At 44.1% G+C, this 25,852-nt stretch overlaps 2 protein-coding genes and 1 long non-coding RNA gene across 5 annotated transcripts in view; 2 read left to right on the top strand and 1 right to left on the bottom strand.

Annotated features, from left to right (window-relative positions):
- Positions 1 to 25,852, bottom strand: part of PIP4P1 (phosphatidylinositol-4,5-bisphosphate 4-phosphatase 1) — a 35,662-nt gene that overhangs the window by 3,038 nt on the left and 6,772 nt on the right. The window contains exon 1 of one of the 3 annotated variants that reach the window (XM_027553428.1): positions 255 to 580. The exons of 1 other annotated variant lie outside the window; for it this stretch is intronic. In XM_027553428.1, coding sequence (XP_027409229.1) covers positions 255 to 417 — 163 coding nt within the window. In that variant the 5' untranslated portion in view covers positions 418 to 580. Of the gene's footprint in view, positions 1 to 254; positions 581 to 25,852 lie in introns of those variants that run through there. One more of the 3 variants, XM_027553430.1, reaches the window with a different exon arrangement.
- Positions 669 to 10,451, top strand: LOC113900019. Its single transcript, XR_003513048.1, has 3 exons — positions 669 to 1,331; positions 3,195 to 3,267; positions 10,420 to 10,451. It is a non-coding gene; the product is annotated as an uncharacterized LOC113900019 (long non-coding RNA).
- Positions 17,153 to 24,533, top strand: LOC113900017 (purine nucleoside phosphorylase-like). The gene is made up of 6 exons (XM_027553427.1): positions 17,153 to 17,263; positions 19,151 to 19,320; positions 21,814 to 21,917; positions 22,121 to 22,296; positions 22,388 to 22,578; positions 23,306 to 24,533. Exons 1-6 carry the CDS (start codon positions 17,208 to 17,210, stop codon positions 23,521 to 23,523), a joined length of 915 nt encoding a protein of 304 aa, XP_027409228.1. The 5' UTR covers positions 17,153 to 17,207; the 3' UTR covers positions 23,524 to 24,533.

Below are 25,852 nucleotides of genomic sequence, written 5' to 3'. Positions count from 1 at the left end.
AAGGCAACTGTTTCTGGTCCTCAACCCTTCTGACAAGCTCAGCGTGATTGTTATGATCAGTGCTTCCATCAGATTCCTCAGAGCTCCCTTCTGCTCCCAAGCTGAGGTCGCGATTGCAGAGGGAAGGAAGCCTCACCCAGTCACAGGTGCAACAGCCCTGCACCTGGCGCTTGGGCCCCGCCTCCGCCCTCGGCCCCGCCCCCTCCGCCTGTCAGAGTACCCCTGGGAACACCTCGGACCCCGCCCCGGCTTACCCTGGGGCGGGGCATGTTTACCGGCTCCGTACGGTGGTGCGGAGGGGGTCAGGCCTCCCCCGGGCCCAGCCCCACTCCCGCCTGGCCCCACTAATCCGTTTCCACCGGCACCACCGTCGATGGGCTCGGAGAGCAGGGGGGATCGCTCTCCATCTGCCGCCATGGCCGCCGCCACCGCCGCCTCCCGCTTCGGCCAAAGATACGGCTCTTCTCGCCTCTGCCGTCACCGCAGCCACAGCCGCCGCCGCCGCTACCGGGTCCCCAGGGCGCCTGCGCGCCGCGCGCCCAGCTCGCCCCGCAACCAGTGGCCTGCCCCGCCCCGTTCCGCCCCGCAGCACGTGATAGGCTATCCCCGCCCCGCCGTGCTGTTATTCGCAGAGACAGAGCAATTTCTGGTCCTGTGAAGGCAGCTCTTGTTTTCCATTGGGAAGCTTGGCGCCAACGTCAACTGTCACATGACTTTCAGGACGCCGCTGGGCCTGCAAAAACTGCACGTGACGAGAAGTTCTTCGAACCATTGGAAGTGTGGCCCATCGCGCTACCTCCAGACCAGGAGGTGGGGCAGGGCTGCTTCAGCTCACTGGTCACGTGTTTCAGGAAACCGCCAGTAATCTGTCCTTAGCCCAGAGCCGGCGCATAATCATTGCTCTTCACCGGCCCGAAGACACCACTAAAAGACTTTTCTACTCTTTGCGGTTATAGTTGGCCTCTCATTGGTTGGAGGCTTCCCTTCCCTGGGCCTGCGATCCTTAGGGCGCAACTTTATTGGCCCGAACTTAGCCCCAGAACCTGGGGGCGTGGCTCAAAGAGAGGCAGTAAACGAGGAAGTTAGGGCTGTTCTGACCACGGAGAGTAGAAAGGAAAGGCATCAGTTAGCCACTCAACTCAAAGGAATACCTCTGAAAAGTCAGAGTGAAAATATGCCAGGAAGAAATGGATTAAAACGTTAAGATGTTTACCTAGTCTTCCTCGCTGAAGTCACCTCTGGAACAGTATACAAGACCGGCTTCTCCAGAAAGCTGCCTTGCAGAATCCACCCTCCTAGCATCTCCGGTTAAATTATGAAATTTTCTTTACGTGAGTCTGTTTCTCTCACTACAGGGGTGTCTCATCGTTTTACTCTGTTTTCTGGCCCCCAGTTGTAAACATATGCGTGATAAGAGTGTTTTGACTGAGTTAACCAATCAAGTCCAAGGATATTTTTGTTCGTGTTTGGCATAGAGACAGCCTTTAGACTTGTCTCAACTTCACCACCAGCCATGAGACTGCTAATAGAGTTTATTCTAACAAGTATAGGAAAAGATCTTAGGCAGCTCCTGTGTTTAAACATACAGCCAATCCACCTAGCCATTCTCCTGTTCATCCATAGTCATCCAACCGTCATCCATCCTCTACTTGCATAGCAAATAAGACTACTTTTCGAATCTATCAAGGTGATCCATTTCTGTCTCGGTTCAGACAGAAATGAAATGTGTAGAGTTCCCTCCTGTGGCTTAAAGGAACTTTTTGTTTCAGCTTTGTTGAGGATTCAAGCTTCTACCTGTTCTGGATAGAGCAAGTACAGGTGGACAAAGTTATTATGCAATGATTTAGAAGGATTTCCTTAGTCATATGAATGCAGGGTGAGTAGACTGTTTCTCTGGAATTGATGATGGATGATAGAGTAAATGGCACCCCACTCCAGCACTCCTGCCTGGAAAATCCCATGGACGGGAGAGCCTGGTGGGTTGCAGTCCATGGGTCGCTGAGGGTCGGACGAGACAGAGCGACCTCACTTTCACTTTTCACTTTCATGAGTTGGAGAAGGAAATGGCAACCCACTCCAGTGTTCTTGCCTGGAGAATCCCAGGGACGGGGGAGCCTTGTGGGCTGCCGTCTATGGGGTCGCATAGAGTCGGACACGACTGAAGCGACTTAGCAGCAGCAGCAGCAGCAGATAGAGTAAAAGTGAGTCACCTTAAAGAGATCTTTGTTTCACAGTGTAACTAATTGCCTTTAGTTGTGCAAGTGCAGGAATGGAAAGACCTCATTGTCATAAAAGGGAGTACCCAGAGATCAAAGGAAGTTGGTTCCAGCTCAAACTCTTGGGAAATATCTGACTGCTCTGAATAGGAACATTTTAGCAGGTCTATTAATTGTAGGGGCTCCGTGACTGAGAATAATTCTGAATGGCTGCCTTTCCCTGAAGAAACCCTCAGGTGAGGGTTTTACCTTACCCTTTCCAAGAAACCAAAGCAGAATCCTAAGGGTCTCTCCGTAACCTCTAAACCCAACCTTTGCAGACCAGCTTTCTTCTCCAGCCTCATGTGATTGTTACAAGAATCCGAACCACACTTCAGTTTCCCCCATTTCATAACCCAAAGTATGACTGTCTTAAATGGATGAAGCAACAAGAAATTGAAAAACACAACTCTGAGGACCGTGACTGGTTTAGCTAGAAGCCTCTCCATTGAGCCTAACATTGAGGAAAGTGCAGCCTGCCCCAAATACTTAATAATAAGAAGAACTGCTGCTTTTCTAGCACTTGTAGCTGCTAAAGGAGCTGGAGACTTCACCTGAATTCTGATTTTTAGACACAGCTTTCCCAGGCCAGGTAGGTCCCACAGACAATTCAGAACTAAAGAACCTCTGAATACAAAATGGAGAGGGGGTTGTAGCTCCACAGTGGAACAGGCCAGTCTGCTGTTCTTTCTCTTGTTTCTGGGCATACAGATGCTCAAATGTTTGCTCTAGAGTGTAGTAGGGTTCATTACTTGCACCATGGTTACACATCATTCCACAGCCTGTTCTTTTGTGACTCTTCTCACCCTCACCAAAGCCATATTGGATGTTCATTTCATCTAGTTTTATAAAAATGTGGGAGAGTTGGAGAATTGGATACAGTACCAAGGATCCTAGAGGATGGTTGAGTAAAATAGCTTTTTTTTTTTTTTTTTTTAGTAATTTGGCCTCTTGGTGCTGTTTTCATCATAGGTTAAATATAGAAATATGTGCTAGACGAGTAAATGAAGAGGTAAGTGTTAACCAGTAGGAAGAATATTCTTTCTGACTGATATGTGAGTCACTGAAGGAGAGGTATGATGCAATAATCCTTGTGTGTTTCCTGTTACAGAGCTCTTTTAATGCTAGACTATCCTTTACCCATATAGGTGTGAGAGAGAGTGAAGGGAAGTACAGTGACTCTCTAAGTGCTCTCATTTGAAAGTGCCTTGTAATAAATTCCTTTGGGACCTGATTTCCAAGACTTCCTTGGAAGGAACCATTATGTACTTGGCAAATGGACTCATCACCGACTACATACGGTTCTAGGCATAGTACTTTAGAAGAAATCTAAGATAAGTTAATTGTCTCACCTGAGTGACATTACAACCTGGCAGTGGCCAGAAGTGACATATCCAGAAAGCAAGGTAATTTTTGAGAAGGACCCTAAAAGAAGTAGGAAAAATTCCTATCAGTGTGAAGGAGAGGAATCCCTCTTCTGGTCTTCCATTATCTCTTGCTGCATAATAAGTAGCACTCAAACAAAATGATATGTTTTTTTCCTCATGATCCTGCGGGTTGGCTGAAAAGTTCTTTCACTGGTCTCACCTGGGCTCCTTCATGAAAATAACTGAATGGTCCAAGATGGACTTTTCACATGTCTGGCAATTGTATATACTGGTTCAGCTAGCTTCTTTATAGCAGGTGGAACTTAGGGTGATGGTCCAACAGGGTGAGAGGAGAAGCTGCAAGACATTTTTAGGACTAGGCTGAATCCCAGGGACAGAGGAGCCTAGTGGGCTGCCGTCTGTGGGGTCGCCAGAGTCGGACACGACTGAAGCGACTTAGCAGCAGCAGCGGCAGCAGCAGCACTGGTGTAACTTCATTCCTACCTCATTCTAGGTCATAGCAAGTCATTAGGCCTGCCCAGGTTCAAGGTGTGGGGAAAAGGACTTCAATTCTCTCTCTCTTTTTTTTTTTCTTTAGGACTTCAGTTCTTGATGGGAGGAGCTGCAAAATGTTATGGCCATATTTTTCAACCTATTATAAATGGTAGAATTTCAGCAAGCAATACATCTATACACATTTGTTATGTATCTAGTCTGTGAAAAACACTCCTTAAGAAACTTAAACTCTGGGTAGGGAGGAATAACAATGTGAAAATTCATAGTATAAAATATCAACACTAGGGAATGTCCTAGTAGTCTAGTGGTTAGGACTCCATGCTTTCAGTGCCAAAGGCCTGGGTTCAATCCCTTGTAGGGGAACTAAGATCACACAAGCCATGTGATGTAACCAAAAGAAGAAGAGAGAGAATAAAATAAAATATTAACACAGGTAATGTTTTATTACATGGGAAAAAGTATCAATTCTAGATATCTAGAATTTCTAAATATCTAGAAATTCATGGTGCAACACATGCTTCATAGGATATGAATTAAACAGTCTACAAATTCAAGGAAAGAGGAAATCACTTCTATCCAGAGCAGCCAAAGAAAACTTTAAAAACATAAAGGATTATTATATTATTGTGCATTGATAACTTGGATTTGAGCTCTGCCTGAGCTTCCCTGGTGGCTCAGACGGTAAAGCATCTGCCTACAATGCAGGAGACCCAGGTTCAATCCCTGGGTCGGGACGATCTCCGGGAGAAGGAAATGGCAACCCACTCCAGTATTCTTGCCTGGAATATCCCATGGATGGAGGAGCCTGGTAGGCTATAGTCCATGGGGTCGAAAAGAGTCAAACATGACTGAGTGACTTCACTTGCGTGGGTCAGTAGGCAGAGTGATGCAAAAAGTAGTGATAATATTTGCTCACAGCTAATAAAGCAGTTTTATATTCATTTGATTTCAAAACCCACTGTAAGTTGGGCAAGGAAGGCAAGATTGTTTTTATTTTGCAGTCTGAAAACTGAGGCTCTGTAAGCTAGAGTCACTTAAGCTAAGACAAAGATTGAAATAAGATTAAAAGTCTAACTCTCCTTAAAAACGAGACCACTCCACAATCAGGTCTGAACACAGTCAAAACATGAACATTCTCCAAGCCAAAAATCCCCAGTAGCCCACCCTCCAGCAAATATGAATGACTGCTACTTCTTTACTTATTAGAGCTTTAGCCTCTGTTGTAGTCTTCTCTGCTTCTAGATAAAATGGATTAGATACCCAATTATAGAATTGCCCTAATTCCTAACAGCACCCAATCCAGAGCAAAATCCCATTTCTTTAAATCCTTTCAAAATTTCTTAACAAAAGCCTAATTTTATAACAAATCCTTTCTGCTAAGTCACTTCAGTGTCTGACCCTGTGCGACCCCATAGACGGCAGCCCACCAGGCTCCCCCCGTCCCTGGGATTCTCCAGGCAAGAGTACTGGAGTGGGATGCCACTTCCTTCTCCAATGCATGAAAGTGAAAAATGAAAGTGAAGTCGCTCAGTCGTGTCCAACTCTTAGCGACCCCATGGATTGCAGCCCACCAGGCTCCTCCGCCCATGGGATTTTCCAGGCAAGAGTACTGGAGTGGGGTGCCATTGCCTTCTCCAAAATCCTTTCTAGCACCCTCTTACTGACAATACCTCAGTTCTTCATGGTTTGTGCTTTCTCTCACTGCATGAAGTAGTAAAACAATTTTTTTTTTTTAAATCCAGGTCTTTTGATTTATGGTTTAATGCTTTTGCACTCACATCTTCTACTAGGCAGGTGGAAAAGGGCAAAAATTCAGGGGTGGCAGAGTGCGTGATATCTGGGATGGACCCCTTTTTATGCTCAATGCCTAGCCCATATAAGTTATTTAATAAATGACAATTAAATGATTTAATTACCTTAAGCTGTATCTTGAAGGTAAATTTCTATACTGAGCAATATTGTCAGCTGTAGTTCCAAGCAGGGTGGATATTCAGCTAAGACGCTCCAGTGTGGCTGGCATCAGTTCTTTATGGCTGGCATTGGTTCTGATTGGTTGGTTCCTGTACTATACAAGTAGTTTCAGTATTACCCCTAGTACCAGGTATCTTACTTATAGGATGGGAGTTTCTCACTTAGATTGAGAAAAATCAGGCTATGAAAGTATATTAGTTTCTGGGACTGCCATAATATCACAGATTGGGTGGCTTAAACAATGAAAGTGAAAGTCACTCAGTTGTGTCCCATGGGCTTTGCGAGCCCATGGACTGTCCATGGAATTCTCCAGGCCATAATACTGGAGTGGTTAACCTTTCCCTTCTCCATGGGATCTTCCCAACCCAGGGGTTGAACCCAGGCTTCCCGCATTGTGGGTGGCTTCTTTACCAGCTGAGCCACAAGGGAAGCCCAAAAAGACTGAAGTGGGTAGCCTTTCCCTTCTCCAGGGGATCTTCCTGAGCCAGGAATTGAACTGGGGTCTCCTGCATTGCAGGCGGATTCTTTACCAACTGAGCTATCACGATAGAAATTTATTTTCTCACAGTTCTGGAGCCTTGAAGCCCAAGATCAATGTGTCAGCACAGGCCTCTGTTCTTGGTTTTCAGATAACCACTTTCTCCACTGTGTCCTCACGTGGACTTTTCTCTGTGTGCAGATATTCCTGCTGTCTTTTCCTCTTCTTAAAAGGAATTAGGGCCCCTTATGATCTCATTTAACTTATTTATCTCTTTAAAGGCCGTGTCTCCAAATATGGTCAGTTGGGGTTGGGGCTTCAACATATGAATTTTGAAATAGTCCACGAGACTCCATAGTGGGAGGATATAAAGAACTGCAAAGATTTGGAAGCATTTTTTTCTTCAGGCTTCCAACCAAGTGGCAACTACTATCACATTGGGTAGATGACCGAAAATGAGGCTGGAGATATCCACCTGGCTTCTGCCACCTGGTGTCCCAATTTGACTTCTCTTTTCCACATGTCCTGTTTCTTCTTTACCCTTTACTGAAGTGATAGTTTATCACCCATGTGAAACCAACACAGTCCATTACTCTATTTCCAGGGCAAAGAATGTTTTTGATAATATGCAGAGTGAGTTAACAAGATAAGGAGTAGTGTCAGAGTTGGATGGAGTGGGGTAGGGTGTGGTCTAATTTTAAGAGATTATTTCTCTTTATCACTCTGAACATTTGCTCCCTTCTGTTCCTGGTCCTTTCCATGCCCCAGGTCTTTGTCCCTTCTTTTAGGGTGTAGTCAGCTTCCCTATCTGGGAGTGAGGGCGTTAGGTCACTTTACTCCTACTGCGCCTACTGACTGAGGCACAGATAGGGATCTCACACAGAAATGAAAGTGATCCTTTTGCCACCAGGATAAAAACTAAACTAAAATAATATTTTAATTTCAGGAATTGTAGAAAATGGAAGGTAAAAGATTGTTGGTGATGGTGGGATAGGTATTTAAATAGGGAAACATCTATCTTGTGATATAGAGAGACTAATTTCAAGCGAGAGGAAGGAATAAGCAAGTTTCCTGCCTAAAACATCCTAAGATGTTGAGCCTGCTTCTATAAATGTTGCCACTGGGAGTCACTAACTCGAGACATCTTTCCACTCCATAAGCCAATATTTGGTGATTTAGAGCCAGCCACTTCCATTCTCCAGTTTCCTTGATATTGAGTATAGAAGATGGATGTGTTATTGCATATGTGCCTGGCCATGGGAGTCCCTCAGAAATAGAAGGAGGCATGAGAAGAAGATAGAAAAGGGGTAATAAGGCAGTAATGGGCCAAAATCACCATAAAGTTGATGATCGTTTGGTTCCTGACTACAGGAACCTTACAAATACAGAATAAAACATAGTTCTAGCTTTTTAAAATGTGGATACAGGGTAAGCAGTAACTAGAAAAGATTATGCAATAGAATAATAGAAAAAGATTATGCAATAGAATAGAAAAGTGTTATGCAATAGAACTTTCTGTAATGATTCAAATATTTCTATGCTATGTAGTGTGGTAGACACTAGCCACCTGTGGCTTTTGAGCAGTTGGGATGTGCTTAGTATAACTAAGAACTAATTTTTATCTGTTTAATTTTGCCTTTCGATTTTATTAAATTTAAATAGTCACATTTGGCTAGTGGCTCCTGTTTTAAACAGTTCAGGGTTAGAGTTGCTGCTAATGGGCTGGGCATACCTCTAGTTTTTGTTGTGATCCAATTCATGTTTAGATGGTCTAGAGAAATCAAAAATAATAGCCAATATTTTCCGTGTGCTTACTGTAATTCCAGGCACCTATCTGAACATTTAACTGGCATTTTATTTAATCCTTGCAATAAGAGTAAATACCATTATTATCACCATTTAACAGGTGAGAAAACTGAGGCATAACAAGATTTATGTTACTTATTTTGGATCACACAGCTGGTAGGTAAGGAGTGGAGATGGAGTTTATTCCATGGAATTCACAAGTAGTTTGATTAGAGTTCATTCATTTACGGGACACATTTAGGAACAAGGTGGCAAGGAGTGCCCTGGGGCCACGGGGCCATAGTTCTCAAACTCTGTGCCAAGGGGCAAATTCAAAGGGGTACCATGGTATATTTTAAAAATTTAAGGGAAACACAGCAATAGCTGACTTATCTCTTGTGTGCTATGCAAGCTGCAGCTGCTGCTGCTGCATCGCTTCAGTCGTGTCCGACTCTGTGCGACCCCATAGACGGAAGCCCACCAGGCTCCCCTGTTAGCTCAAGGAAGTTCACAATTTGAACATTGGACTGTGTTACATTTCTTTTGATAATAAAATATCTTTGCAAAGCCAGACTTAGAAGGTCCCTTTGATAAAAAAGTAAGAACTGTATGAAAATCAGCATGGAACAGGAAATGAGGGTAAAAGTGTTGGACTCCAAGGTTTTAGAAGTTGGGCAGGGCCCAACAGGCACACACAGTCCATTAGTAACTATTTGTGCTTATTTAAGAAAAAAATATATTTTCTTTTAACTTATGTGTATTATTTTTTTTTCAAATGGTTACTAAGTTGTCAGGCACCAAGCAAAACTCTTAGGTGTTTCTTTTGATCTAGAAGTGCTGTGAAAATATTGGTGAGATCCTAAGTGCCCTATAAACTGAGAAACTGGAAACCTCTGGACTGGGATATTAAAAACAGATCAAAATGGAGTATGGAGACATGGCTTGTGATGGCCTAACGAGAAATAATAGACATTTAATAGATATTTCACATATGTGACCATTAAGTATTAGCTACATACCAGTGTTCTTAGTACCCCAAATACACACACAGACAGAATGTCTAAATCTGTTCCCTTTAAAGGTAAAAATCCTGTGAGGAAAAAAATCCTGTGGAAAGTAGTGAGAGATGTTAACCAACCAAGGTTAGGGGTAGGAAACCAAGGTAGGGTTTGAGGCAGTCTGGGGCCTGGGACCTTCTGGTGGATAGACCACTAAAATGTGTTCTGAAGAGGTCTGCTGGGCCTCATAGAGGAGACTTCTCACTAGGTCATTGGTGAATTTGAGATTAAAAAGGTTAGGGTCCAAATGATTGTGTATAGAAGCTTGGTTTCTGTACTTGAATTCAGAATAAAGTATGTTGTGTGGTTCTGATGGTTATGTGACCCTGGCCAAGGTGCAATCTGGTAAATTGTCCTTGCCTTTCATATAATAGTACATTTCTTTGGTGCCCAGAAAGTTTATATACACTTCGACTCTTCCTTGAATGACACTGGAAAAACACTACAGAATATTGAGTCTTGTTCCCCAGTTTTCCTTTTGTAGATATATTTCATATCATCTTCACTTAATTTACACAGAGACCATTACAATTAATTGATTAAGGAACTGTCCCAGTTGCCAGTGGCTAAGACTCTGTACTCCCAATGCAGTGGGCCTGGGCTCAGTCCCTGGTCAGGGAACTAGATCCCACACACCACAACTAAAGATCCTGCAGGCCGAGACGAAGCTCAAAGGTCCCAAGTACTACTACTAAGACCCGGTGCAGCCAAATAAAACAGTATTAAAATAAAACAAAACAAAAAACAAACTTAATTAAGGGAATTCCCTGGCAGTCCAGTGGTTAGGACTTGGTGCTTTCACTGCCAAGGGCCTGGTTCAATTTGTGGTCAGGAGCTAGGATCCCACAAGCTGAGTGGTACAGCAAAAATAATAATTGATTAAGTTTGGGTTTTTAGATATAATTATGTTCTGTTCTTGTCTTTTGAGTAAACTGAATTGGATTTGGGGTGTTTAACAAGAATATTTTTTTACTTCCCTGGTGGTCTAGTGGTTAAGAATCTGCCTGCCAGTGCAAGGGACACAGGTTTGATCCCTGGTCCGGGAAGATCCCACATGCCATGGAGCAACTAAGTCTGTGTGCTCTGCAACAAGAGAAGCCACTGCAACAAGAAGCCAGAGCATCAAAAGGAAGAGTATTCCCTGCTCACAAAAGTAGAGAAAGCCTGCGTGCACCAACGAAGACCCAGAGCAGCCAAAAACAAGTAAGTAAAATAAGTAAATAAGTAAAATTTTAAAAAATAAATAAAAAAAAAACCTTTCAGGGACTTCCCTGGTGGCCCACTGGTTAGGACTCCATGCTTCCAACGTAAGGGATATGAGTTGGTGAACTAAGATCACAATGCCATGTGGCACAACCAAGAAAATTAAAAGGAAAAAAAAAACCTTCAGCAATTGAATATTGATAGATATTATACCTGGGCTGATTTTTTCTTATGACTGAACTTATCCATCATTCAAAATCATGGTTTCCATGTCTCAATTGTACACACATATCTAAGGTGAAACATTACTTTTGGACTACCCATTTGTTACCTTTGCTAAAATTACTGGATGAATAAGGAAAATAATAATAAACCAATAATAGTGATAGAATAAATCAGTCATTTGACACTGCACTCAGTTCTTTATATATGTTATTTTTGTTTTTATATATATTGGAAAATTCCACGGACAGATCTTGACTGGCTGCAGTCCATGGGGTTGCAAAGAGTCATACACAACTGAATATGCACCCATATTGTCATTATTCTTATGTCCCTAGCACAAGAACAGTTCTAGTACATAGTTGATCATGAATGAGTTAGAAACAGGGCTGGGAAACATTGGTTTGGGCCATAGTGTTGGCTAAAAGGGCCAGCAGGAAAGGTTTGAGTTCAGGAGAGTGGAAATAGGTGGAGGATTCCAATAACTAAGTAAGGACCATTGATTTGTGATTTGACGTGAATTTGGTTAAACTTATAAAAGTAGGGGCAGAAAATAGCAGAATTCTTACAAAGATGTTATGTTTAGTAGTTCTGTTACAAGAATTTTCATTTTGGGGAAGAGTTCTCTAATTATCTGAATTCTTTGCATCAATTATTGTGTAAATCAAGAAATTGTCTGTCATTTTCTCATTCGATCCCCACCTTATCCCTATCCTTTGTCTGTGTCAAGGATCCAGGAATTGTGTGTGTGTGTGTATGTGTGTGTTTTCCAATAAAACTTATTTACCAAAACAGACTGACAGCTGTATTTTGCTTGCTATTAGAATACCACCCAATAATATTCACTGACAGTTTACAGCATTTGACTATCTGTTACAAACTACAATTCTTTGTAAATTCTATTATTTCTTAATCAACAACTTAAAAATATATATCCATAATAATGAGTGAAGAATGTATGGAAATATTTTATAAATGACGTAATTTGGAAAACATGGGGGGAATTCCTATTTCTCATTCAGTTCAGTTCAGTTCAATTGCTCAGTCATGTCCGACTCTTTGCAGCCCCATGGACTGCAGCATGCCAGGCTTCCCTGTCCATCACCAACTCCTGGAGTTTACTCAAACTCATGTCCATTGAGTCCGTGATGCCATCCAACCAGCTCATCCTCTGTCGTCTCCTTCTGCCTCCAATCTTTCTCAGCATCAGGGTCTTTTCCAATGAGTCAGTTCTTTGCATCAGGTGGCCAAAGTATTGGAGTTTCAACTTCAGCATCAGTCCTTCCAGTGAATATTCAGGACTGATTTAGGATTGACTGGTTTGATCTTCTTGCAGTCCAAGGGACTCTCAAGAATCTTCTGCAACAACACAGTTCAAAAGCATCACTCTTCGGCGCTCAGCTTTCTTTATGGTCCAACTCTCACATCCATACACGACTATTGGAATATTTCTCATTACCGAATCCCAAAGCTTAATACCCATAAGGAATCTGGTTGAAAACACCCAGAGAAGGGGATTTGCTGCATCCTCCTTTGATGATCTGGGAATTCTTGCCACTAGAAAACTTTTCTTCTTCTCTGGGTCTAGATTTAGATCCCTGATTGTTGTTCAGTTGCTCAGATGTGTCCAATTCTTTGCAACACATGGACTGCAGCATTCCGGGCTTCCCTGTTCTTTACTATCTCCCTGAGTTTCCTCAAACTCATGTCCATTCAGCTGAAGACACAATCCAACTATCTCATTCTTTGTTGCCTCCTTCCTTTTCCACCCTCAATCTTTCCCAAAGTCAGGGTTTTTTCCAATGAGTCGGCTCTTCCCATCAGGTGGCTGGGCATTAGAGCTTTAGCTTCAGCATCAGTCCTTCCAATAAATATTCAGGGGTGATTTCCTTTAGGATTGACTGGATTGATTCCTTGCTATACAAGGGACTCTCAAGAGTCTTCTCCAGCACCACAACTCAAAAGCATCAATTCTTTGAAGCTCAGCCTTTTTATGGTCCCACTCTCACATCCATACATGACTACTGGAAAAACCAGTAGTCTTTGGCTATACGGACCTTTGCCTAACTTTGACTAGACAGACCTTTTGTCAGCAAAATGATGTCTCTGCTTTGTAATATGCTGTCTAGGTTTGTCATAGCTTTTCTTCCAAAGAGCAAGCATCTTTTAATTTCATGGTGCCACTCACTGGCTGCAGGGATTTTGGAGCTCAAGAAAATAGTCTATCACTGTTTCCATTGTTTCCCCATCTAGTGATGGGGAAGTGATGGGACATCTGCATATCTGAAGTCATTGCTGTTTCTTCAGGCAATCTTGATACCAGCTTGCATTTCATCCAGCCCAGGATTTCATATGATGTACTCTGCATGGAAGTTAAATAAGGAGGGTGAAAATACATAGCCTTGATGTACACCTTTCCCAAGTTTGAACCAGTCTGTTGTTCCATGTCTGGTTCTAACTGTTGCTTCTTCATCCGCATACAGGTTTCTGGTAAGGTGGTCTGGTATTCCCCTCTCTTCAAGAATATTTCTCAATTTGCTGTGATCCACACAGTCAAAGGCTTTGGTGTAGTCAATGAAGCAGAAGTAGATGTTTTTCTGGAATTCTCTTGCTTTTTCTACAATCCAATGTTTGTTGACAATTTGGTCTCTGATTCCTTTGCCTTTACTAAATCCAGTTTGTACATCTGAAGTTCTCAATTCACATATTGTTGAAGTCTGACTTGAAGGATTTTGAGAATTACCTTGCCAGCATGTGAAATGAGTGCAATCGTGGGGTAGTTTGAACATTCTTTGGCATTGCCCTTCTTTGGGATTAGAATGAAAACTGACCTTTTCCATTCTTATGGCCACTGCTGAGTTTCCCAAATTTGCTGGCATATTGAGCACAGTACTTTCACAGCGTCATCTTTTAGGATTTGAAATAGCTCAGCTAGAATTCCAACACCTTTACTAACTTTGTTAATAGTGATGCTTCCTAAGGCCCACTTGACTTCACAGTCCACCATATCTGGCTCTAGGTGAGTGACCACACCGTCATGGTTATCTGGGTCATTAAGATCTTTTTCGTATAGTTCTTCTGTGTATTCTTACCATCTCTTCTTATCTTCTTCTTCGTTTAGGTCCATACCATTTCTGTCATTTATTGTGCCCATCTTTGCCTGAAATGTTCCCCTGGTATCTCTAATTTTCTATTTTCTATGTACTCTGCATAGAAGTTAAATAAGCAAGATGTAAATGACTTTATTTTGGGGGCTCCAAAATCACTGCAGATGGTGACTGCAGCCATGAAATTAAAAGACGCTTACTCCTTGGAAGGAAAGTTATGTCCAACCTAGATAGCATATTCAAAAGCAGAGACATTACTTTGCCAACAAAGGTCTGGCTAATCAAGGCTATGGTTTTTCCTGTGGTCATGTATGGATGTGAGAGTTGGACTCTGAAGAAGGCTGAGCACCAAAGAATTGATGCTTTTGAACTGTGGTGTTGGAGAAGACTCTTGAGAATCCCTTGGACTGCAAGGAGATCCAACCAATCCATTCTGAAGGATGTCAGCCCTGGGATTTCTTTGGAAGGAATGATGCTAAAGCTGAAACTGCAGTACTTTGGCCACCTCATGCGAAGAGTTGACTCATTGGAAAAGACTCTGATGCTGGGAGAGATTGGGGGCAGAAGGAGAAGGGGACGAGAGAGGATGAGATGGCTGGATGGCATCACTGACTCGATGGATGTGAGTCTGAGTGAACTCTGGGAGTTGGTGATGGACAGGGAGGCCTGGCAGGGCTGTGATTCATGGGGTCGCAAAGAGTCAGACACGACTGAGCGACTGAACTGAACTGAACTGAACTGAACATAGAGGAGATCTCTAGCTTTTCCCATCCTATTGTTTTCCTCTGTTTCTTTGCATCATTCACTTAAGAAAGCTTTCTTATCTCTCCTTGCTGTACTCTGCATTCAGATAAGTATATCTTTCCTTTTCTCCTTTGCCTTTCCCTTCTCTTCACTTCTCAGATATTTGTAAGGCCTCCTCAGACAACCATTTTGTCTTGTTGTATTTCTTTTTTGGGTATGGTTTTGATCGCTACCTCCTGTACAATGGTCTGTACAAACATCTGTCCATAGTTCTTCAGGTACTCTTTCTATCAGATCTAATCCCTTGAATCTGTTTGTCACTTCCACTCTGTATTGTAAGGGATTTGATCTAGGTGAGACCTGAATGGCCTAATGATTTTCCCTACTTTCTTCAATTTAAGCCTGGATTTTCCAACAGGGAGCTCATGATCTGAGCCACAGTCAGCTCCAGGTCTTGCTTTTGCTGACTGTTTAGAGCTTCTCCATCTTCAGCTGCAAGTAAAATCAGAGTTTGATATTGACCATCTGGTGATGTCCACCTGTAGAGTCATTTCTTGTGTTGTAGGAAGAAAGTCTTTGCTATGGCCAGTGCGTTCTCTTGTCAAGACTCTGTTAGCCTTTGCCCCGCTTCATTTTGTACTCCAAAGCCAAACTTGCCCATTACTCCAGGTATCTTTTGACTTCTTACTTTTGCATTCTAATCCCCTATGATGAAAAGGACATCTTTTCTTGGTGTTAGTTCTAAAAGGTCTTGTAGGTCTTCATAGAACCAGTCAACGTCAGCTTCTTCAACATTAGTGGTCAGGACATAGACTTGGATTACTGTGATAGTGAATGGTTTGCCTTGGAAACGAACTGAGACCATCCTGGTCATGTTTGAGGTTGCACCCAAGTATTGCATTTCACACTCTTTTGTTGACTATGAGGGCTACTTCAGTTCTTCTAAGAGAGTCTTGCCCACAGTAGTTGGTCTTCCAAATTAAATTCGTCCATTCCCATTCATTTTAGTTCACTGATTCCTAAAAGAGTAATGTTCACTCTTGCCATCTCCTATTCGACCACTTCCAATTTACCTTGATTCATGGACCTAACATTCCAGGTTCTGCTTTGGCTCAGCCTCTTCATTCTTTCTGGAGCTATTTCTCTTCTCTTCTCCAGCAGCGTATCTACCATCTACCAATCTGGAGGCTTCATCTTTCAGTGTCTTATCTTTTTGTCTTTTCATACTATTCATGGGGCTTGCAAGGCAAGAAAGCTGAAGTGCTTTGCCATTCCCTTCTCCAATGGACCACATTTTGTCAAAACATTCCACCATGACTCATCTATCTAGGGTGGCCCTACCCTGCCTGGCTTATAGTTTCACTGAGTTACAGAAGGCTGTGATCCATGTGATCATTTTGGTTAATTTTCTGCGATTGTGGTTTTCATTCTGACTGCCCTCTGTTGGATGAGAATAAAAGGCTTGTGCAATCTTCCTGACGGGAGGGACTGGCACTGGGGAAAACTGAGTCTTGCTCTGAAGGGCAGGGCCATGCTCAATAAATCTCGATTCCAATTTTCTGCTGATGAGTGGGGCTGTGCTCCCTCCTGGTAATTTGGCCTGAGGCAGCCTATAGTCTCTAAGATAGGGCTATATGTTTTTCCAAATCCTATAACCTCCAGATCAGCTTAATTGCTAGTGAAATTGGCTCAGTCTTGTTCTACTCTTGGTGACCTCATGGACTATACCCAGTAAGTAGGTGCCCTGTATATTAGGCACCTACCCAGCTGGGGAATTCATCTTTCAGTGTCACATGTTCTGGGGTTCTCAAGGCAAGAATATTGAAGTGGTTTGCCATTCCCTTCTCCAGTGAATGGACTATACTGTTCACAGAATTCTCCAGACCAGAATACTGGAGTGGGTAGCTGTTCCCTTCTCCAGGGGCTCTTGCAACTCGGGGATCGCACCCGGGTCTCTCTCACTGCAGGCGGATTCTTTACCACTGAGTCACCAGGGAAGTAGACTCAGCCTTTTCCCTTTGTTCAGGAAGGAACTCAGACAGAGGCTACTTTAACTTTATTCTGAGTTTGCAGGATCTAAGGTTTAAATTTTTCTCTTTTCAAATCTCTCATGATTTGCTGTAGACACAGTCAGGAATGGGGGTGCAGACAGATGGTTAGAGGCTCTCCTCCCGAACTTCTAGCCCTCTTCCCGCACAGGCTTCTGAGCTGGAAACCCGACGTGCTGTAAGGACTGGGTGCAGAGGCACAACACTGGATGCTCCCACCTCCCTCCGCCCCGTCTCCGCTCCCCCTCCGCCTAAGATAAAGGCAGCTCGAGAAAGATACTTCAGCTGGAAAGAACTCAGATTAGATTTTCAGTCTTGCCCGGGGCTACTGAGTCTGCCATTGGCTCACTTGCCATTGGCTGTGGACTCTGGCACTGGAGATAAAATGAGCCAGCGCGGTGCAAACCGTGCGATAACTGTGTGGGTAACAGTCGGTGACTGAAGCCAGCAGTTATGAACCGAGAAAGGCAAACTCATCGAGAGGGCGTCTTTAGGACCATGGCGAATGGGTAAGGCGGGGACCAGGCTCAAGGGATCCAGGAGGCCCCTGGGGAGAGGAAATGACTCTCTTCGAGCCCTGAAAACATAGCACTCTGGGTCTCGAGATTGCCAAGAGGGGAAACGAGTGCCCCGGAGATGCAGAGAGGCCTGGCTCGGAGCACAGTATCAGGGGCAAGGCAGCAGAGCGGTGGTGCGGCCGGCCCTGGCAGGGGCGCGCGTGGGAATCGAGCAGGGTGGCGCCACCAGAGCAGGAAGAGGACAGGTTAGTAAACCGTGGACTACTCCCTAAAGGAGCCGGTGTGTGTGTGTGTGCTCTGGGCCACGCACTTCCTGAAGGAAGTATAGACAGAGCGTGCTTCTCCACCCACATATCGGGGAAGAGGTCTTCTCAACCCATATGCTCCTCACAGATTCCGATTCGAGAGTGGAGGGAAAGCCGCGAGGTACTTTTGGTGCAGGTATCTAGAGTTTGTCCTTCGGAGGAGAGAGTACACCTCGTCCCTCGCGAATGCTTTTCTTCCCTCCAAGTTGGAGGTCCAATTAAGTTGCGGATGGCCTCTCCAAGAAAACGAAATTCTTACTCATGAAACTCAACAACAGATCCTTCTCATTCCCTGCCACCTCTCCCCTACCCTTACCCCCGAACCCCGCACTCCCTGGCGCCCTTGCCTTTGAAAACCTTTATTTCTGCTTTTGTCCTTGAAATCCCTACCCAGCGTTAGGGATCACGGTGGCTTCAGGGTGCCCAGGGATTCGGGGCATTCTTGGGATATCGATGGCTAATGAGGAAGTCCTGTAAGCTGTGGCTCCGACGTGCTTGATGGGCCAGAGCCTCACAATTATTTTCCTTTCCTTTGCACCTTTTGGGGATGATATTTAATTAATTTTTACCATCTCACTGCTTTTCTCATCTCCATCATCCTTTGACCCCAGTTCTATTGCCCCCACCCTGTCCCTTGCCCAGCTACTTGCCTGAGGGTAGCCCAGTGTATGGTAGAGTCATCTAGTTTCCCAGGCAGTACTTTTGGGGAAAAAAAAAAAAAGTTTCCTTTGGAAGTTTGGTTAGTTAGTTGTGTTCAGCTCTGTGACACCTAGTCTCCCCACCTCCCTTCTTGTTTTTTCCAGATAGGTATGAGAGAATTGGACTAGAATTGTGAGAAAAATTCCCAGTTGATTCTTGGGGATGTCTGATTATGTCTTTAGGTCTCTGAAAGGCAAAGGACCTTGGATCTTGATGAAGAGAAGGAAAGATGGGAGACGGCAGGGAGGAATACAGGCAGGGGAAAGAGTTGTAAAAAAAAAGAGAAAAAAAAAGGTTCAGGTTCTGTGGACCTGTACCATGATTTTATGGACTCAAAGTTCTTTGGAGCTTGTTAGCAAGTTTTTAATTCATTTTCAAACAGAGCCTATACAATAGGTGAGGCCAATCACATTCCCTTGCTTTACCCTGGAGGAAAGAATTTGAAGCACAAGTTAACTTGTTTAAAAAGACAAAATCGGGACTAGAATCCAGATAGAGTTCTGCTTTCTTCTAGGCCAGAATTATGAAACCTGGTTTTCGGATGAAAATTGCCTGAGGCACTTTTGTAAGATACAGAGATTCTGGGGCCTCTCCCCAGAATGCTGAATCTGTAGAGGTGGGCTCCAGAGTCTGTAGTGTTCACAAGCTGCTGCTGAGAAACTTACACAGTCAGTTCTCCCCCAGCTCTTGACAACCAGAATTGTGGCCTGGATTTGCTTCTTTGTGCAGTAGCTTGGTCTAGCTCCTTGGCCAACTTCTGTATCCCCTGTCATCTTGGTACCCCTGCCAGCCTTTCTACACTGAAGGTTATTATTTTATGATACCCTTGGGTTGGGAGTGAATCTCACCTTGGTTTTCCATTTTTTCCTGCTAGATATACATATGAAGATTATCAAGAGACTGCAAAATGGCTTTTGTCTCACACCAAACACCGACCTCAAGTGGCAGTGATCTGTGATTCTGGGTTAGGATGTCTGATTAACACACTGACTCAAGCCGAAACCTTTAACTACAGTGAAATACCAAACTTTCCCAAATGTACAGGTACTGGCAAAGAGAAGAGGGGGTGGGACTGAGGGATACTGATGGGATTGTGATGGGAGGGCAATGCTTCTATACCTGATCCTGGGTATCCTCTATAGCATTTGCCGAGCAACAACTGTTGTGAGAGAGGGAAAAAACCCATCAAGAATCAGAATGACTTTAGAAAGGAATTCCTCCAGTAGAAACATTTTAACAGACAGAGCATGTGTGTGTGTCAATGGTACTGTATGATGACATATTTCCTGTGCCTAATGACTCAGTTCCTAAAGCTTTACATCACTTCCCGTAGACATCCTTTCCCCCCACACGTTGTGGTCAGCACATCCTCGTACACCTCGCTCATTTCTTTCAGTCTGCATCCTAAGTGGAAAAAGAAGTGCCTGTAACCTCCCGGCACAAAGTCAGCCCCCACCCTCACCCTATCTTGTGTGTTCCTACCATTCTCAGTCTCCCCAGCTCTGGCTCCAGTCCTAGAATAAGGCACACACTGCTACATACCAGCAAATGAACACACTGACTACCATGTTCTTGCAGACAAATACCCAGGTAATATATGAAAACACAAGACTTGCTTCACACTGACCTTTGTTGGGGGCGGGGAAGGGGCCCTTATGCACAGTGGAGCTCAGGGCTCTGAGGAGAGTGTATCCAGCATCTCAATAGCAGCCAGAAGCTCCAAGGCCAGACTTCCCTGGAAGTCCAGTGGCTAACATTCCACAGTTCACTACAGGGACTGGGTTCCATCCCTGATTGACGAGGTTTCTCATGCCAAAGGTGAGGCTTAGAGGAGGGTCAGGTGAGAAACGGCCAAGTTTAGTTGGTCCAGGACAAGGGTAGTTTATTTGGTTTAATTATTAATTTCTCAGGACTAACTTCTGTTGGTTTATTATTAATTTTTCAGATTGTACCTTCCTTCCTCTTTTCCCTGGAGAGTTAAGACTTTTAACAGACATTTTTCACTCCCTTTGGAACAAGACTAGGAGACCAGAGCAGGGAGTGGCAATGGGGTTGGAGAAGGAAATAGTACAGAGAAGGGAGTGCAAAGTTTTCAGAGAGAGATAGTAGTGACTTTGGCTCCATCTGCCACTCTACCCCCAGTGACAAGGGCACTGCACTCAGTGAAAAGTGGATTAATCTTTTTAAACTTTGTCAACTTATTTTCTATACTCTATTTGGGTTTTCTTAGCTGTATCACCTCTGCTCTATTACAGGTAACTTTTTTATATGCTCCTCAATCTCCTGAGTAACCCCTGAGCTCTCCCTCTTTGTTTTGGCTCTTCTCCCAGACCATTCATTCCCTTTAGAAATGTTAAATGAGAGAAATAGTAATAACTGTTACTATGTCTGTGTGAGGGGTTATCTTTGCAGTCCCACGCCCCTACCTGTCACATACAGGGCATGTATTCCCACAGGACTATTTTGTGAGTCACAAAAAAGACTTGTATGGGTCCAATGTCAGCCCCTTTCCTTGTTCATAGCCTTTTTAGGAAGCTAGGCTATACCGTGAGCTGCCTTTCATGAGCGAGGAAGCATATGGCTTAGTTATGGTCATAAGAATATGATTTTGAAGGTTTGAAAATTTTGGAAAAGAAGTCTATGACTACAACACTCGATGCATTCATTATTACCCACTTACTCTATTTTACAGAGAGGGCAATGGCAACCCACTCCAGTACTCTTGCCTGGAAAATCCCATGGACAGAGGGGCCTGGTAGGCTGCAGTCCATGGGGTGGCTAGGAGTCGGACACGACTTCACTTTCACTTTCACTTTCACTTTTCACTTTCATGCATTGGAGAAGGAAATGGCAACCCACTCCAGTGTTCTTGCCTGGAGAATCCCAGGGACAGGCAGCCTGGTGGGCTGCCGTCTATGGGGTCGCACAGAGTCGGATACGACTGAAGCGACTTAGCAGTAGCAGCAGCAACTCTATTTTTACCCACTATTCTATTACTCACTTATTTCTTTTTTTCTCTTGCCTTATGACTTTCTCACGCTTTTAAAGTTTCTTTAAGAAGTAACTGGTGTATATTCACATTAAACATCTTTGCCCCCATCGCTCTAATCTCAGAGTGTACTTGTATCTAAGTTTATGATTAATTTCTGTCTCCCCGCCAGTGGCTTCCCTGGTGGCTCAGTAGTAAAGAATCCACCTGCAGTACAGGAGACCCTGGTTCAGTTCTAAGTCGGAAAGATCCCCTGGTGAAGGGAATGGCAACCAACCCCAGTATTATTCTTGCCCAGAGAGTCCCATGGACAGAGGAGCCTGGCAGGCTACAGTCCGTAGGGTCACAAAGAGCTGGACACGACTGAAGCGACTGAGCACACCCCCACCAGACTTAAAGTTTCTGAGAGTGGAGAGGATGATCTTTTCTATTGGTTAATAATACCCTCACATGTTGAACACAGTGAGTCGGGCCAGTGTAGGTGCTCAGGGGATATGTGTTGTATGAAAGCATCATTCCATGCATTTCCTTCTCTTTTCTGTATACAGCGCCAGGTCATGCTGGTCGACTGCTGTTTGGGATCTTGAATGGCAGAGCCTGTGTGATGATGCAGGGCAGGTTCCACATGTATGAAGGCTACCCGCTCTGGAAGGTAAAACAGGGGCACAAGCTTGACTGGGCCTGAAAGAAGAGAGATAGAGCTCTCTCTCCTATTTTACTACCTAGCTGATTAGGCAAGGTAGATTTTTGGTCCCCTCCTTTCTCTTCTTTATGATGTATGTCATGTTTATCTGCATGGGTGTATTGGTAAAATTTTAAAGAAAACTCTCTGATGTTTTATCTTTCGCTTCTAAGGTGACATTCCCAGTGAGGGTTTTCCGGCTTCTGGGTGTGGAGACCCTAGTGGTCACCAGTATATCTGGAGGGCTGAACCCCAACTTTGAGGTTGGCGATATCATGCTGATCCGTGATCACATCAACCTACCTGGTCTCAGTGGTGAGAACCCTCTCAGAGGGCCCAATGAGGAAAGGTGTCTATCCTGCTTCTTTTTGTTCAGATGGGTCAGCTTGGGAGAGCTCCCTGAATTCCATTAATCTGACTTAATCCAACCTGTGCTCTAGGTTTGGAGTTCGTTTCCCTGCCATGTCTGATGCCTATGACCGGGATATGAGGCAGAAAGTTCACAGTATCTGGAAACAAATGGGGGAGCAAAGAGAGTTACAGGAAGGCACCTACGTGACGGTGGCGGGCCCCAATTATGAGACTGTGGCAGAGTGTCACCTGCTGCGGAATCTAGGGGCGGATGCTGTTGGTGAGAAGGGGGACTTGGCTGGTGGCTTCATAATTTTGGGAGACTATTTTGTCTTTTTTTTTTTTTTGGCTGCTCTGCAGGGCATGTGGGATCTTAGTTCCCCAATCAGGGGTTGAATCTGCAGTCCCTGCATTGGAAGTACAGAGACTTAAACACTGGACTGCCAGGGAACTCCCTTGACTTGGAGGCTTGCAGAGAGGATCCTGGTAAAATAGGTTGGAAAAGAGTAAAAGATTGTAGATTTAGATGATACACTGAGGGAGGGGTCTGCTTTAAGGGAAGATTGAATTAATTGACTTTAAAGATGACTGGGAGGTTTGCACTGTAGCCTCAACCCACCACCCAGCACCAAGGACTTTAACCAGTGTAATGCTAATGTGAGAACTGTCCACTGTGTGATAACTGTTTTTGATTGTTTTAACAAATATCATAAGCACCTTCTATACCTCTGGCTGGAAAATAGAATTGCAACATTAGAACTAACTTTAAAATGATCACAAGCAGAGATAGAAATAAAGTATTGCAACGGTGATATTATAAGAAGTGTGTAAAGCCCCTTGAAGCCCAACTCTTTTAGGTAACACAGAACAACCTAAGCTTGACACTAGTTTAGCTGCTCCATTGGATGTTTTCTTAGTGTCGAATTGTCAACGAGGTGATGGATGGAGGTGAGGCTAAGGGTCATTTGGGGATTCTGACCGTTGGTTTCCCTCTTTCTTCACGTCAGGCATGAGCACAGTACCAGAAGTTATAGTCGCAAGACACTGTGGACTTCGAGTCTTTGGCTTCTCACTCATCACAAACATGGTCATCATGGATTATGAAAGCCAGGGGAAGGCCAGTCTCGAGGAAATACTAGAGGCCGGGAACCAAGCTGCTCAGAGATTGGAGAAGGTTTTCTCCATTGTTATGGCTAGCATTCCACTGCCAGGGCACACCAGTTAACCAGCCCCGGAGTGGGTTGGCCTCTCCATTATGGGATCCGGGGAGCTGCTGCCTATTTCAGCCCTTGCTGGAGTCACGTGCCTCTGCCTTAGGTGGCGGCAGAAAGGAGGGTCACCTTCCCTGCTTCTCCCACCAGACCTTACTGGTGCTGAGCCCTCTTCTGGTCATTTTGTCATCTCAAAATGATTTCTACTCCTATTCCTCTTCAAGAACTGGAGCCCCAGCCCTAGCACACATCCAAGGATTTGGTTTGGGGCCTTGAACTCAGCACAGTAACTATTTTTTTTAATATATAAATTTATTTACTTTTAATTGGAGGTTAATTACTTTACAATATTATATTGGTTTTGCCATACATCAGCATGAATCCGCCACAGGTATACACGTGTTCCCCATCCTGAACCCCCCTCCCTCCTCCCTGCCCACATCATCCCTCTCGGTCATCCCAGTGCACCAGCCCCAAGCATCCTGTATCCTGCATCGAACCTGGAATGGCGACTCATTTCATATATGATATTGTACATGTTTCAATGCCATTCTCCCAAATCATCCCATCCTTTCCCTCTCCCACAGAGTCCAAAAGACTTCTATACATCTGTGCTCTTTTGCTGTCTCGCATACAGGGTTATCATTACCATCTTTCTAAATTCCATATATATGCATTATCTTACTGTATTGGTGTTTTTCTTTCTGGCTTACTTCACTCTGTATAATAGGCTCCAGTTTCATCCACCTCATTAGAACTGATTCAAATGTATTCTTTTTAATGGCTGAGTAATACTCCATTGTGTATATGTACCACAGCTTTCTGATCCATCCATCTGCTGATGGACATCTAGGTTGCTTCCATGTCCAGCACAGGAACTATTACTGGCTTAAGATGGTCCTCTCACATTCCTTGGGGCTCAGTTCTGCCTCCTCAGAGCACTGGAGACCATACAGAGAACAGCCTATTCCTTTTGGATTTTTATCCTATTGTATTTTGAGAATAAAGAGAAAGATGAAATAAATTTATTTTTATGTGATTTGGGATAAGGTTGGGATATGGACCGAGAGTGACATGAAACCAATCATAAGACCACATTTTGTTCAACTCTGTGCTTCTCAGACAGGGAAGAACTGAGATGAGGTGGTATGTGAATTCAGGGTAGGATGAAGCAAAGGCAAAGAGGTGAAAGTGAGAGGAAGTGCTAGAAGATAAGGAAAGGCTAACTTCGGGCACATGATGGTGACTTCCCTCGGATCAGTCTTCCTCTGCCCCTCTGCTTTCTGGTAGTTTGTGTCTGCTTGTGAATATCTGAATTAGTTCACTGACCTCAGCTTGTGTTCCATAGTTGCCACTTCCTTGTTAAGCCCTAGTTGTATTTCCTATTGATTTCCTTCAGTTCCCTCACCGAACACCTGCCATAATCCACAGCAGTCATACACTCCTTCACTCCATTCTCACAGTGCAATGGCAAGTACCCTTTTCTCTGCTGCCCGCCACGCCACTGCTGATGAGAGTGCTGCCAGCCCTTGCGAGCCTGACTCATACCCTGGCCTCTTCTCTTGGAGCAGCCCTTTTCCTCCTATTGCTTTCTTCCTGGGCATTAGCCTTCTCACTCTGCTTGATCAGAACCTCCCTGCGGCATAAGCCCAGGCATGACTCGTTGGCTCACTGAACTCTTTGTGCTTATCAGCTTGCCTTCAGCTGACTGGCATGTATGAAAGACATACTACTCCCACCCCCTCAGGCCTGTTTGCCTTTTGATAGAGGGTAGAGCTGGGTGAGCCTCCAGTAGTGGTTACATTTCAATTAGTAGTATAATATGAAAGAAAAATTTTGGCAGGAAGGCTTTCCAGAACTCTTAGAAATAATCCTTTGTTTGGTAACTGACCTACTTAGCTGAACCCAACACAAAAAGAATCCTGGAGGGGCAGTATGACTACTCTTCCTTTCATCCATTCTTCTTTTCATCAATTTATTGAATATTTGTTTAACACCATTAGCTAAGAGAATGTTAAGTTCAGAATATAAAAATGGTCTTTTCCTCTCAAGGGCCTTACAGTGCCCTACAGAAATTTTGTTGTTCAGTCTCCAAGTGGTGTCTGACTCTGCAACCCCATGGACTGCAGCACCCCAGACTTCCCTGTCCTTCACTGTCTCCTGGAGTTTGCTCAAACTCATGTGCGTTGAGTCAGTGATGCCATCCAACCAACTCATCCTCTGCCGCCCCCTTCTTTTGCCTTCCATTTTCCCCAGCATCAGGGTCTTTCCTACTGAATCGGTTTTTCACATCAGGTGGCCAAAATATTGGAGCTTCTGCTTCAGTATCAGTCCTTCTAATGA

The sequence above is a fragment of the Bos indicus x Bos taurus genome, chromosome 10, assembly GCF_003369695.1.
Source record: "Bos indicus x Bos taurus breed Angus x Brahman F1 hybrid chromosome 10, Bos_hybrid_MaternalHap_v2.0, whole genome shotgun sequence".
NCBI classification, from domain to species: domain Eukaryota; kingdom Metazoa; phylum Chordata; class Mammalia; order Artiodactyla; family Bovidae; genus Bos; species Bos indicus x Bos taurus.
The sequence above is the reverse complement of the archived record's forward strand: the minus strand, read 5'-3'. Positions and strand labels throughout refer to the sequence as shown.